The 14,466-nt window shown below is 39.3% G+C and overlaps 1 protein-coding gene and 1 long non-coding RNA gene across 4 annotated transcripts in view; one reads left to right on the top strand and one right to left on the bottom strand.

The window, feature by feature from the left end:
- Positions 1-2,648, bottom strand: part of LOC107402974 (uncharacterized) — a 34,029-nt gene extending 31,381 nt beyond the window's left edge. Inside the window, exon 1 of the long non-coding RNA XR_001580214.3 lies at positions 2,529-2,648. This is a non-coding gene — a long non-coding RNA (uncharacterized LOC107402974). The remainder of the gene's footprint in view (positions 1-2,528) is intronic.
- A 451-nt stretch (positions 2,649-3,099) lies between these two features.
- The window catches only part of Calcr (calcitonin receptor), a 78,460-nt gene continuing 67,093 nt past the window's right edge, over positions 3,100-14,466 (top strand). Inside the window, exons 1-3 of one of the 3 annotated variants that reach the window (XM_006991222.4) lie at positions 3,100-3,204; positions 3,386-3,561; positions 13,212-13,318. In XM_006991222.4, the coding sequence (XP_006991284.2) occupies positions 13,296-13,318 (23 nt within the window). In that variant the 5' untranslated portion in view covers positions 3,100-3,204; positions 3,386-3,561; positions 13,212-13,295. Of the gene's footprint in view, positions 3,205-3,385; positions 3,562-11,841; positions 11,942-13,211; positions 13,319-14,466 lie in introns of those variants that run through there. The other 2 variants (XM_076566234.1, XM_042272768.2) reach the window with 2 other exon arrangements.

The raw sequence follows: 14,466 nt of genomic DNA on the forward strand, positions 1-14,466 counted from the left end.
TCACTGTACAGCCGAACAGCAACCTCATTACCTCAAGCGTGGCAAGACTCCACACTCTGGGCAATGAAAATTGAAGAGTTTTAGACAGAGGTGGAGTTTGCTTCTAAAGCAGTTAGTTTTTCAGGCGCCAAACAAGGGAGACAAGATTTATAACTGAGTCTCCCTAAACTCACAGCTGTCTAAAGGACAAAATGTTTAAAGAGGGACCAAAGAACGCAAAGCCTCCCATAAAGCTGCAGCATTTTGAAGTCAAAAGTAATTAGTGACAATTCCAGAAATGTAGGATTACCAGTTTTAAGGTGCTTATTTCCTGAATGCTCCCTTGACAAACTTCTTTTATTCAAAGGTTTGTTTACACATATGAGGCATCCAGTTTGAAAAGCAGCAGCTCGGCACAAATCAAATTTATGCCACCTTAGATTATGACCCCCAGGAAGAAATCTTTTTTTTTTTTCAGTACAGTCCAGGCATAGGGAAGTGATACTGAACTTTAAAGAAACAGCACCCATACTTCCCAAACACACTCCATTCTGCCATTTTCTACTCCATTTCACTAAATTGATTGTAGGAAAAAGCAGTAACTCTCAAAAGGTCAACAAAACCATGCAAATCCTTCTTAATGGTCCCCACATCAACATCTGCCCTCTGGAGACCACACAGAAAATATTTTGGAAGCCTTAAGACAACAGTAGAGTTACGCTTCTTGTGCCTCCAAGTGCCTCCAACAGGTGCATAGCAATTTTGGTATTAAAGTAGCAGGCAAAGTTAATTTAATCCCCCTGAGAGACATCCCAGATCTTACTCCAGCTTCCCTGAAATCTGGCTACAGTGACTTCCTGCTTCTCGAAGATTATTTCTGACACAATAAGCACTCCAATTAGTCGAGGTTGCCAGTGCTTACACCACACATGGTTTGAGACTGTCTAACATACGTGTGCTGTTTTTTTTTTTTTTAAATAATTCTTAGACATCTGAGTCAAGGGAACTTTACGGCTTTACAGACACAAATCCAATCTGCTCTTAAAATACTACTGTTTGTTACCAATACGGTGAGATGCCCAAGGGTCAGCAAACAACAACAGCAGCCAATCCCTCTGCACTTGCTGTATCACTCAGTGCCAGAGCAGGGACACTACCGTTTCTCTAATTAAGTGATATTTTGATGGTTTGAGCTAGGAAAAGGAGAATTCTCAACATTTGACCCCCAGCAGTTGCTGTAAGAGATATGTGAACAATTTTAATAATAATAATAAAACCCAAAGAAGGCAAAGAAAGTTTCAAAAAGAATTTTTAAAGGCAGCTCTGATCAGATGTCAGATGGCCAGCAGCAACTGGGAAATCAGAGAGCCTTTGAGCCGAAGACAGATGTTAAAGCATACAGCCAAGAATTGCATCTGAAGCCTGAATTTAGAGGGTCACTTTTAATTTTTTACATTAGCACAAATTAATTGTATAAATAGACAGCTTCACCTAAAGGTTTTGTTTCTGTTACTCAGCATGTTTCCTTGCAAACCCCCTCCTCACCCGAATGTCCAGTCCCTCTCCTTGTCTCACTTTATACTCTTAACAATATTATTGCCACTTAGACCCGGGAAATGAAGAGGATGAAGACTCTCCCCCTGCACTGGGGTGGTGCTTTAGGTTTGAATGCATGATGGGTCACACTCAGCCCTCTGGGTCACCAGACTGAAAGTGGCAGGGGGGCTATACAAAAAAGGGAGCCTACAAAGACGCCCCCCAAGGAAGAGCTGATTTGTCCCTGGACTCTGTCTTCCACTAAGACAATAAAAGTCCCAAACTACACAAATTAAGGACCCCTGTAGTCTCTCTCAGTTGAAGAGTCAGGGTTCAAATTAGGACAGAAGCACACACACTTTTGCCTAGTCACTGATCTCCAAGAATGCATGAGCAGCAAGGGGCTGTAGCCCCTTTCAAAGACACCTGCATCTCTGACACCCAGAACTGCCCAAGCGCTTAACCTCTGAGTGCCTAGGAAAGAGTTTTGCATCGCTCTCTGGCTTCCCCCAACCCCTACCTTATTATTACTATTGCTTTTGCTCAGGTATGTTAGTAACCTGGACGGCTACAGCCACCTTGCATTCCCGGGACAAACAGGTAGCCGCTTTTCCGAGCTTTTCCTTGAATAGGAAAAAAAAAAAAAAAAGTGTCCGCTGCGTGTCCGCTGCCGCCTGAGTGCACGCAGCTCCGGACACAAGGAGGTGGGGGGCAGCCCGCCCTTAGAAACAACTTGCCTGCCTCGCAGGGTGCGCCTGCCGTCCCCGCTGCGCCCCGCCTGGAATCGGATTGTCCCGGGCTCCTGCCGGCTTTCTGTGGAGAGCGGAATTGTCCTCCACAAGTCAGGCACCTCAGACTCCGCTCCTTTCTAGCTATCCTCACTTCTGTCACTAAGATATCAGCAACGTCCTCTTATGTGAAGAAAATGTCCCTCCAAATCCGACCTGCTCCCTAGATTGCACCTGCCCAAATCCGGAGCGGTCCGGGGCTTGCAGGACCCTCTGTCTTCTTACCCTCTGCCTCCGGGCTCCTTACTCAGCACTCCCGATCTCCGTCTGCTGTTTTCTCACGCCCCCACCCCAATTTTACTACCGCGCCCCACTACAGAGCACACTCTCCGCCGCGTCGCTGGCGCGGTCCTCGGAGTGACCGCTCTCAGAACTACATACAGTGCCACTCTCTCTGGGTTAGCGTTCTTTGGGAAACTCACCTCCCTATGGAATTTGCATCCTCGGGGAAGGGGCTGGATTCCCAGAAAGCTGCCTCCAGGGACCGGTTACGGATGTCTCTCTGCCCAGTCTGTCGACCCCCTAGTCCCTCCCACTCATATAACTAACTAGGGACCCTCTCCTGCTTCCCGGGGCTCGGAGCGCAGCGCAGGGGTTTCGGGACCCTCGGGGGGGTAGAGGGGGGTGTGAAGGGGTGGGGTAGGTGGGGAGGGGTCGACCCTCTCCCGCCGGGGGCGAGGGGGTCTCGGGGGCACTTGGAGGGGCCCCCAGACCCCCCCTTGAAAGGCTGGAAGGCCTGGAGTGAAGGGAGGGGCCGAGCGGAGCGGGCTCTGCGAGCGTCCGCCCCGCCTCGACAGCGCGTCTCGCGAAGGGCGGGGGTGGAGCGCACAGAAAAGGACTTAAGTCGGAGAAGTTTGCGCACAGCCTCATCTGGGGAAGAGCAGAGGCAGGCTCCGCTTAGGTGAGCGTCCCGCGCTTCTGGGAGCAGAGAGCAACGGGAAAGGGACCCTTGCCTTCGGGCTAGCTTACAGCCTTGGACTTTGAACCTATCCTTTAAAGAAGGCTTAAAGTGCTTGGAAATTGGTAGGGGGGCAAGGCGGCTTGCAAAAAGACTAACCCAGTTTGCTCTCACATTAAACTAGGAAAGCGAGCCACCCAAGCCCCTGGGTGGGCTGCACCCAGCCGCTTGCAGACCCTCCTGGCTGGAGAGGTGCGCACCTCACCCTGAGGTTGGCATCCCCTTCCCGGGAGATGCCCAGTGAAGCCTGAGTTCCTGAGAACGCCTGAGCTGTGCCCAGACACTCAGAGAGAATTGCTGGTAAGAAGGGTTGGAGGGTGAGTGGGATTTAAAGATCTGGGGGTCTCAGAAATAGCTAGAGGTGGTGGTGAGATTGATACTTTGGGTTTTTATTGCAAAATTGTGATTTGATTGTGATGTTAGAGGTTCTGATGCAGTCTGTTGCTTAGTCTCTCTTGCTTCACTTTACCATGAATAAAGAAAAAAATAGGCATCTTTGGAAGGTGTTACAGCTTACAATTTTGTGTTGAGGAGCTCTTCATAATATTATGCATATGAATTTTCTTTCAAAACCTTTAGTCTATATTTTATTGAGTATTAACTCTTAGACTTAAAGTTGTGGGGTTTTTTTCCTAATAGGTGTTTAGCAAATAACTTGCAGAGAATATCAGCATCTAGATAATGTGTTGCCTTGTTCTTAGTCTTGGAATGGTCTTGGAATTGAGTACAGTAGTGAATGGGGTTGCTTGTTTGGTCATGTTTTACAAAGAATTATTTTCCAACAATCATTTATGCATAGCAGCCATTCTTCACACCTATTAGGAAAAATCTGTTGTGTGCATAGTTTCCAAAAGAGCCCTCTTTTTCATGATGCTCTTTCCAAGCCTGGGTGAAAGACATCAAGAAACATTTCAACAAATTAATTCCTCTTCTCAAAACAGTCATTTTCCCCGAGGTCCAAGGAAATCCAAAGTCAAAAATTAACAATGCAATTAAATTTGTCACCTATCATGCCAGCTTTGCTTCTGGAATCTGCCTAAAAGCTCTATATCTTTAAATCTTGATATCTTTAATCTAACAATATATAGTAAATCAGAAAAGGAAGAAGTGATCTGTAGGAGTCCATGACCACCTCTGTGGTTTAAGTGGCTCTGAGCAAAGGATATTTGTTGAAATTATTGGGCAACTGAGACTAAAATGTTCAAAATAAAATAAAGATTGACTATGTTCCTGAAGCTAATCTTAAATAGCCGAGTGTCCAAGTTTAAGTGTCTGAAATGATTGTAGAAGACAAGTATTTTATATAGTCAAGCCGGTTGACTTGCCATTAAGGATGAAGAGGGAATGCTTTTAATGCTATGATGTTTGTTAAATATAATTTGTAATAGCTTGTTGTTGGCCTAATACACTTTCAGTAATTAAATAATTAAGCTTTGGAAAGCTGGAATTGCTGGTTTCATATGCTTCTGTTATGAGAGGAACTAGGATGGCTGGGTTTGCAAAGTCCTCAGTTTGTCAGTATTCACATTCATTTCTATTCTGTTTTAAAAGAGCCCCAAACAACCCTCACCTGGGATTTGTTTTGGTGCAACAATGACTCTAAGCCTCGGCAGTTAATTTTAAGAACTAAAACCATGAGAATAATACTTACCATATTGTAAAATTGTTTTGTGTTGTTTATTGCTTATTGACCAACACATTGAAAATAGTAAACATGAACTCTTCATTATAACTGATCCACAGAAGCTTATGACTAATCAGAGTTGTTGCTTATATGGAAATCTCAGGTGCTTATATGGAAAAATTAATTTAATTATATTAATTAATTTAATATACATCGGTTATTTTGAGGGTGGCAGATTAATAAAGATAGCCTCTGTTTCAAGCAATTAAAGAAATGAAGCTAAATATTAGTACAATCATGCCGTGGCATCTCTGTTCTCTGTGAAAACCCCCTAGACTTTTTCAATGTTGATTAGAATAAAAATGCTATCTCTTGTTGCTGTTTATTAAAGTAAAGGTAAAGTGAGGATAAAGGGCCAATGATGTTTCATTGATAACTTGATCTGGTGTTCTCAACTTGAGCCACAAATTAGAATCCCTGAGATAATTTTTATTTAATGAAAGAACAGGGAAAAAAAGCTTGCCCGACCCTACCCAACCTAATTAAATGAGGATATCTGGGGAAGAGGTCTGTATATTGATGAACATCTTTAGGAGATTATAACATGTAACCATGACTGATAAGAATCAGCTGATACAGTTTTCCATAATATTTGATAAAATCTATTAGTGTTGGAGGGTCTTGGTGAACATAAATGCCACTTATTGAATTGCTGGTCTGATCTTTGGATTTCATAGATTAATGAATGTTGAAGGATCATGGTGAAAATAAATGTCATTTGTTGTATTGCTGGTCTATCCTTTCATTCCATGTATGTGATGCATATAACTTGATTTTCTAATTGGAAGAAAGATTTTATTCCTTGATGTTTAAATCATAACAGATACTAAGAAAAGATTTTTCCCAGAAAACAAGCTATCTGACCATCCAGAAAATGATTTAGTACATGAACTCTATCTCCAAGAAATGTTAAAAAAAACAATGCCTTATGAAGCAAAGAATCTGATTTCCTTTTGCTAAGACTTATATGATATACAATGTGCAAACACGCACCTTTTGAAAGAGGAAAAGGAAAACAATTAAGAACCATTCTCCTTGGCATACCAAGTAACATTCTGGGTGCCAACTGTGTTCTGGTATCTTCATACAAATCAGTTTTGTAAAGCTCATAATAAGCTTTTGAGATAAAAAAAAATACTGCCCTCATTTTATATATGATAAAATTGAGGTTCCATTATGCTAATAAACTTGCTTAATGCCACAAATCAAGTAAACTAAGAATGTGCTCAAACCCATACCTTCTTATTGTGAGTTCAACTGCATCATTAAAAACATACATTGGATGAATATTTATGTCCTTAAAGTTTTAAAGACAGTGTCTATTTGCAAGTGATATAAGGTAAGAGCAAAGATTCTGACATAGCTGTGCTCGGGCAAGACTCCTGGCTCCATCACTTTCGGCTGCGTGAATCAGGCAAGTAATTCAACCTTTCTGGGTTAAAAAGGCTAAATCTATTTAAAAGATTTTATTTAATGTGGATTAAATGAATTAATATTTGTAAAGAATTTGGGTAGTTACTTTGTGCATAGTAGGCTCTATGTGTTATATAATTAAATATCATTTATTCATAAACATTTTGATTATTTATTAAATGCCAACTATTGATTTAAGTCTGACAGTACATAAAAAGTCATATCCTTGTCCTCAAGGATTTTTTTCATCTAGTAGAAAATAAGCATAAATAAATAGAGTGATCACTTCACTCAGAAATTGGCATTTCTTCCATCTTAAGTATAATTAAAAGCATGGTTTGGTATGACAGCTATGTGTTATTCAATTGTTGATTTGATCTTCCAGAGTTCCAGCTGATGAAAACCCAAATGGTAATACTTTGTGTTGTTAAAATGGTCATAGGTTGTTTTAAAATTCATCAATACACAAAAATCATGTGCTTCTGGCCTCATTGTATAAGGTTAGAAAACTGATCTATGATGAGGTTACAGATCTTGAAATTTGTATTTTTCAAGTAAATCATGGGATTGGAACATTGAGGACAAATCAGTAGAAATGCCATTGCTTTATGTTCCTTAATACTGTTCAGTGCAATTTTCATGACTCAGTTTCCCCAAAGCAGTGTGGATGTGTGGGTTTAGAATGTAGTTCTGTCTTTATTCCTAAAGACAAAAAACCAATTTTTTAGAAAAGGAAATGTCTGTCAAAGAGCACACTAAAAGTCCCTGGTCCCAGGCTGGTTTGGAAGGCCCCTTTCCTCAAACCCCGCTGTGCTTGCTAGCCTGTGTCTGCAGCTCCCCTCAGCTGCCTGACACCTATGGGGACCTGTGGACACTTGAAAAGTAAAACTTTGCCTTGTTCTGAAGGAAGTCTCTCCTTATTTAAATAAAGCATGTGCAACATTCTGTAAACATGGGTTAATTCTCCAAAAAAAGTACGTGGTTCAGGGCAATGCAATCAATATTTCTGTAAACAATATTTAACTATGTTGTTGCACTAAAATTTCTTTATGGCAATATATGCCTCTTTTACATCTTATCAAGTCTCAAGAGTACTTTGAATTTCTAATGGGTGCTATGCTTTCTTACCAGCTCCACAGTCACCCCTTATTACTATTATCAAAATATTTTAATATTCAACCACATTCCAGTCCCTATGTGTTGAATTCAAAACATAGCCAGAATAATTGCAAGCTCTGGTCTTGTCACCCTCTGTTCATAATTATTGCGTGCTTTCCAAGGGTGTAGCCCCCCTCTTCAGAATGTTATTTAAGAAGTTTCATGATATAACCCATCTGACTTTCCCCCCATCGATGATAGGGTGAAAATCTCAGCAGCCCCTTAATTCCAGTTCTGGAGTTGCAGTTATACTAGAAAAATTGACTCCAAATTTAGAGTCCATCCTTCACTTTCAACCTTTTGCCCTTGCCTGTCAACCTCAGTTTACATTCTATTTCCTCAATACTGGTGTGTGTGTGTGTGTGTGTGTGTGTGTGTGTGTGTGTGTGTGTGTCCATGTCCATTTATAATGGTTCCGCTGATAGACTGCTTTGCTTTGGTTTATGTTTCTCCCAACAGCTCTTATCCCAGAAGCTGTGCATTATTTGTCTGGAGCCTCAAAATCCAGCATTTCAGACCTAACTTATGTCCATCCTTCAGAGAATGTTAATTATTCCCCCTTAACATAACAAATTTTTGCCATGATTGCATCACTCAGATTTTAATACTAAATAAAATTTTACTAAATTTTTATTATGTTTTGGTCAGAGAATATTATGATAAATTTTAGTCCCTGGTTTGAGGAAACTAGAAAGACAAACCAACAATTACCCAACCCGGGGTATGCACTGCCATAGTGCTCTGAAGTGGGAAGCAGGAGCAGCTTCTAGGGAGGTGATCCTTTTAAAGAGGTCATGAGTTGGCATTAAAATGATAACACATAAGAAGCTGAATAAAGAGAGGAAGACATTAGTTGTGTTACAGAAAGGAACTAGATTATTTATTAAAATCAAATAAAAATATAAGGCTTCAAACCTTGAAGCAATGTGGTGATTTGGGAAACTGAAGATGCATGGGCTGCACCCATCAGGTTGGCAGACCTCCAATAACTTACCAAGAAGCCCATGTGCCAGCTGAACTAAAGAGATTGCATTTTATCCTGAAGAAAAGGGTGGGGGTTGAAAGAACTAATGTAAGGGACAATGATCAAATTTCAAATGAATGAAGGTACTGCCCAGTATATGAGGAATTCTAGGTTTCCTTCACAGATAGCAGGAGACTTGCAGCATCAATCACCTAGCATGGACGAGAAGTATTTTGAATCAGAAAGATTTAGAGTTAAATTTGGGAGAAAAAAAAGAAACATGATGTATTTTGTTTTATCTACATGGTGGTATTCCATACAAGTAGATATAGACATTCATGCCTCCAAAGACTTTGATACTAGATTTAAACATTAGAATAACTTCAGTGCGGTTTTAGCAGCTAACAGTACAAAGGTGTTAAAAGAAAGAGGAAAGAAAGAAATCAAAGATGGAAATTAAAATGGAAAGCTAATCATCTAAGACAGAGCCTTTGGGAACACCAGATTTTAAGGGACAAATGGAAAAGAAGCCTTCTGAAAACATGAGAGGCTAGTTGAACAGAAAAGTACAGAGCCAATAGCCCCTTGGAAGCCAGGAGGTAAGCCAATAGGTCTGAAAGAGTTAGCAGAAGATAGGGAAGGAAGAGAGCTGGCCACGGCTACAGCCTGGGGTGCCTGCTTCAAGGGATGGAAATGGAAGTGTGAGTTGTACAGTCATTTCAGTCAGTTTGAAAAGCACTTATCTCTCATTTTTAAAAACTGTACAACCTCAACTTCAGCTTAAGTGCTGCTTCATTTTTTCAGTCTTCACTGACAGCCACTGACCCCTCAAACAAAATGCAGTCTCACAGCCTTATATCAGTCTTTTAAAGACTCCACAGGATCTGTGCATGGGAGATGGTGCGTGTATGTGCATGTGTGTGTTCACACATTTAATATGTGTATAGTATGTTTCCTTTCATACAGTGCATTCATTCTCTTTTGACAATAATTAATCTCTTTATTACAATAACATATTGGGAAAAGACCAATAAAGGCTTTATAAACCCTACCCTTCTAGGAATTCTAGTATTTCAGCATATACAAACTATTCTCAGAATGATTATATCCTTGGAAGTTGTATAAAAAAGGTTTTAGAACAAATGTGTCATTTTTTGGATGATTAGATGAAATCTTTTCTGGTTGTTTTATGACGTTTCCTTTTTGGTTATGAATACATGTTAACTTCCCTTCTTTCCATTCAGGATTACACAGGACAGTCACCCATTTGTCCCATCTTCTCAGAAAATCCAGACAGCTTTCTATGCTCATAATGGGATGAGTTAAAACTTACTTCAGTTTAGCTATAGTGATGCTAACATTTTTTTTTTCCTGAAGGGAGTTTTGTTACTGCAAAGCTTAAAGTTTTATTTTGAAGCACTAATTTGTGATTGTCCCAAAACTTTCAGATACTTCTCTGTGGTACTCCCTCCAAATCAATCATCTGTTTTCATTTTGAGGCTTATTCCACCCATTCTCCTGTTTCAGGCTGCAGTCCGTGTTTGCCAGTGCATATGTAGAGGAGCATCTGGGCCACCACTCCGGCTAAATAGCAGAACCCCTGGAAATCACAGAGTGAAGCAGACAGTCTTTGCCTATGGGGTCTGCAGACTTGGATTTTTGCACCCATGCTGACAACAGCTTTTTGAAAAATTAAATCTTTACCGAATATGGGCAGGCTGCTTTTTCCTGTCACTGTCTCCTAAACAGTCCAGCTAAGCACACATTTAAATGGCATCTACAGTAGCTGGAGAGATGGCTCAGCAGTTAAGACCAAACACTGCTCTTTTAGAGGACCAAGTTCAATTCCCAGCATACATGTCAGATGACTCACAGCTGCCTGTAACTCCAGCTCCAGGGGTAGCTGATGTCACTGGCGCCCATAGGCACCTGTACTCACATGTACAGACTACTGACATGTGCACATACACATAATTAAAAATAAAAACAACTCTTCAAAAAGCATTTACATTACAGCAGTTATTACATGTAGTCCAGAATAATTAAAAGTATACGAGAGCATGTGGTTTGGATTACAATCCAATACCACACTGTTTTCCATGTAGAAATTAATTGTCCACAGTTTTTTGGTCCTGAAACCAATCTATCATTGATCTTGAAGAATAGTTATACCCCTGCTTCTTGCACTAGGATGAAGCTAATTGGGTGCTATTTATACATTTGTGGTCAAGGGTTTTCTTATTTCCCCAGTACAGACTAGAATCTGAAACAACTCATACTAAAGAAAAAATCTATCTTCTTTAAGATAAGCCTTCTAACTTTGAGAGATACAACAAAATAGTAACATAAGCAATGACAATACATTGTAGCCTACTGTGTGTTGGGTGCAAAAGTATTCAGTCACTTCTCAGGACACCCTTATAGTATCCTGTGTCCTTACAGGATATTATCAAGACCAATCCAGCAATGAGGAAGCAGGATTAAAAACTTGCTAAAATTCCTGGATTCCTAAATGTGGCAGAGCTACAACTCAAGTCTAATGTTGACTAACATTGTTCTCTCTGCTACTCCAATTAATGACATTTGGTGGTGATTTCAAGACTTTAAAAAAACTATAATTAGAATATTAATCATTGTCAGTGGTCAAGCTTTTGCAACAGATGGAATGAGGAGCCTCTCTCCACACACATGCTAACTTGTCTACCTGAAGACTTTAAGCCTGGCATTCCATCCAATGGGGCTACAGGCACTATGACTGTAATTATCCCCAAATTCCAACTTTTTGACACAGCTAGGAATAGTCCAAGCCCCTCCTATATTAATAGAATGTTCTATTATATATGCCTAATATATATAAGCAGGACATTTCTTCACAGCGCCTAAAATGTGAAATGTAATATTGATTTTGAATTTTAGGTTTTTATTATTTAACCAACTCCTTTTTAAAGCAGTAATCAAATGAATTTACTAATATTAACAGCAATTTGATGACCACAGAACATGAAAACTCTGTTTATACTTCCCTGAAGCTCTAAAACAAAAAAATACCTTACCCTATGAATATAATTAGGGAAATTCTCACTTTGTAGTAAATAATAGTGACTCCTAAAGAAAAGCCTGGTTATTTAAGGAGCTTTTCTCTCTAGAGTGATCCTTGTGAAGCCATCTCAGGCAACAAGGGTAAAAGAAAAGACAAATTGTATTGCTGTCAATTTTAATTTTAAATTGACTCAACTCATATATTAATTAACCCAACTTTTCGTGTAATGATTTTTCTATTCTTATGTGGGACAGGTAGAATTCTGGCAAGCATAAGGGTGTCCTGCAGAGAATATTGATGTTTATGAGCATCTGGATGGAATCTCTTTAGTCCAAGATACAAGGAAGTTCATGGCACAGAGCACACAGTAATGCAAATTGCTTCAGCACCTTCTTGCCTGGGCCTACTACAAGGTTAAAAGGTCAGGACAATATTAGAACACTTTTTCATCCCTAACATCACATAGACTGCATAGATGGCATTAAGGCAAAACCCCAACCAAGCAAATGATCATAGCTCGGGGGCCAATTCAGGAAAAATAAGAATTTACTAGGTTGCTTCTTTTCCCATTGAAAATGAAAATAATTTTGTTGCATCCCATGAGGAAAATATATATTCTTACAAATTAGATATGTTATCTTAGTGAATAGCAGGTCAATGAGAAACCTGGCTTTTCTTTTTAGCTACTAAAATATTAATACCTAGGCACAATTGAGGAGTAGCAGCTTGATGTCCAATTTGATTGTTATAATATCATTGAGCTGCATTTTAATTTGTTAAAATGGCACTTCTGCCTTTAAGGTGGTGCCATATGTTTTCTTGGTAATTAATATTTGACCTTTATTAAGATCAGGAGTCCAATGCTTTCATTAGGGAGGAGACCACAGCAGAAGTGTCATAGTTCCCCCAGCAAAAGGTGAGATATCTGCGGGGAGAGTCCCCTCCCCTGACTCCATGTCAGTGCTCTCTCTGAGGAGCTGACAAGGTGATTGGAAGCCACGCCATGAGCATTTGCAGGAATCCTCGGGCACCACTACACTCAGGTGAACAGAGAATGAACCATGTGAACAAGACTGGGCTATCTTAGTTAATCTGTCTATTCTCCTGGTATACCCAGTCCTTTCAACTCACTCAGTAAGCCTGTGTGGTCCGGATGTATAACTTCCCAAGGAAAAGCCCCTTTGCTTGAGCATCCCCACGTCTCTTTCTGTCTCTTTTGATACTCTCCCATGCTCAAATCAACTATATGTACCCTATTCCCACAAATCCTGCTTTCTGAATGCAGGGAAAACTGTGCTTAACTCCCTTCAGGAAAAAAAAAACATATATATATATATATATATTCAGCAATAATGATATTTCTTTTGTATATTAAGTCTGAGTGTTAATTCCAAAATGCTAATCTTTATACTATGGTTAAGAATATTAAAGACTTAAGAGCCAATGTAAAACTAACTAAAAGAAGGTACTATATCATTATATCCAACTTGTAAATGATATGTTTTCAAACTTAAGAATGATTTTAGAACTAGTTAAGAGCTTGTAAGAAACCATGTATACAAAATGGAGATGTTTATTAAAACATCCCAATAAAAAATAATGGTAAATATATTTACCACTTTATTAAAGCTCACTATGAGCCTATAACATTCTGTACTTTTTACTGATTTTAATGCATTTTATATTTGCAGTATCCACCTAAGGTAAGTGTCATTAGAGCGCCTTCCACACAAGAAGAAACGAGACATCACGGCTTCCACACACCAGATTTGAAAATGATTCCAAGGAGAGCCAGAGTGTAAGTAAATCAGAAAGGAGAAATGTACTTACTATTAAATTCATGACAGCCAAAGTTATCTTAATGCAAAATGTCTTTCACTTTTGCATTTTGTTTGTCTTTAAACAGCAGATCCATGAATTCCTGTCTTGGAAAATATATAGAAATAATAAAAGTTTTCCTTATTCTAAATATTTCCTCTGCAGCTGCCATGCTTATACCCAGGCTTATAGTATTCCACTGTGCACTGTGGTTTACCAGAAATGGAAATTGTACTTTTCCAAGTTGACAATTTCATTCATAAAAAAGCAAAATCAAATGGAAAAAAAAGTTGATTTATTATTTCAAAGATGCAATTTCTCTCAAAAATGTTAAACACAACTCAGTATAACAGGATTTTTAAAAGAATATTAAAACTATATTTTGCCTATTTCCATTAAAACTAGTCAGAAACCCATGGTATCTGTGGTTTTAATGATGTGGAGGGGAAAATAAATGTGTGGGCCCAAAATGGCAAATGAAAATACATTGAATTTTAATTAGTCTAAAAACGGTCAATTTTCCTATTCACTCAGAGATGATAAACTTTCCAGGCTCTATTTTGGAGTATGACAGCTCTTTTCCATGTTCCCTGAACAGTCTCATTTCCCTATCTGATGACTGCCTGGGCACTCTGTGTACTTGGGCCAAATGGGTGTCAGGAGGGGGGACAGAATGGGGATGGTCCATTCTGAAACTCAAAGGAAACTATGTGTCCTTCAGGCATGGTCAGGCTACTTGGTCTCATGCAAGTGATTTTTATTTACTATGTCAGCTTTTGTTTATTTACCATATCTACATTCATATTAATTTCAACTCTTTCATTTATTTCTCTTACACATTTCTTATATTCTATTGTAAAAACACATTTAATCTAAAGTTTTTCCTCTAGTGTTACAGCTCAATTTTAGAATAGTAAAAGAAAAACTATTGAAGTAGAACTTACCTGCTTTACATCAAATTATTCAACTTCCTCAAGAATTAGGAAATTACTGGGTCATTATTAAGAAATTATTAAGATCACAATAATGCAGGAGGGTTTGCCTCTCCGTCCTACTCCATCATCAGAAATGTCTAGCTTGCAAGAGATAATCTTAATATGAAAAGGGTGTGGTTTCAGACTTAACCAT

The sequence above is a fragment of the Peromyscus maniculatus genome, chromosome 3 (genome assembly GCF_049852395.1).
Source record: "Peromyscus maniculatus bairdii isolate BWxNUB_F1_BW_parent chromosome 3, HU_Pman_BW_mat_3.1, whole genome shotgun sequence".
Lineage (NCBI taxonomy): Eukaryota > Metazoa > Chordata > Mammalia > Rodentia > Cricetidae > Peromyscus > Peromyscus maniculatus.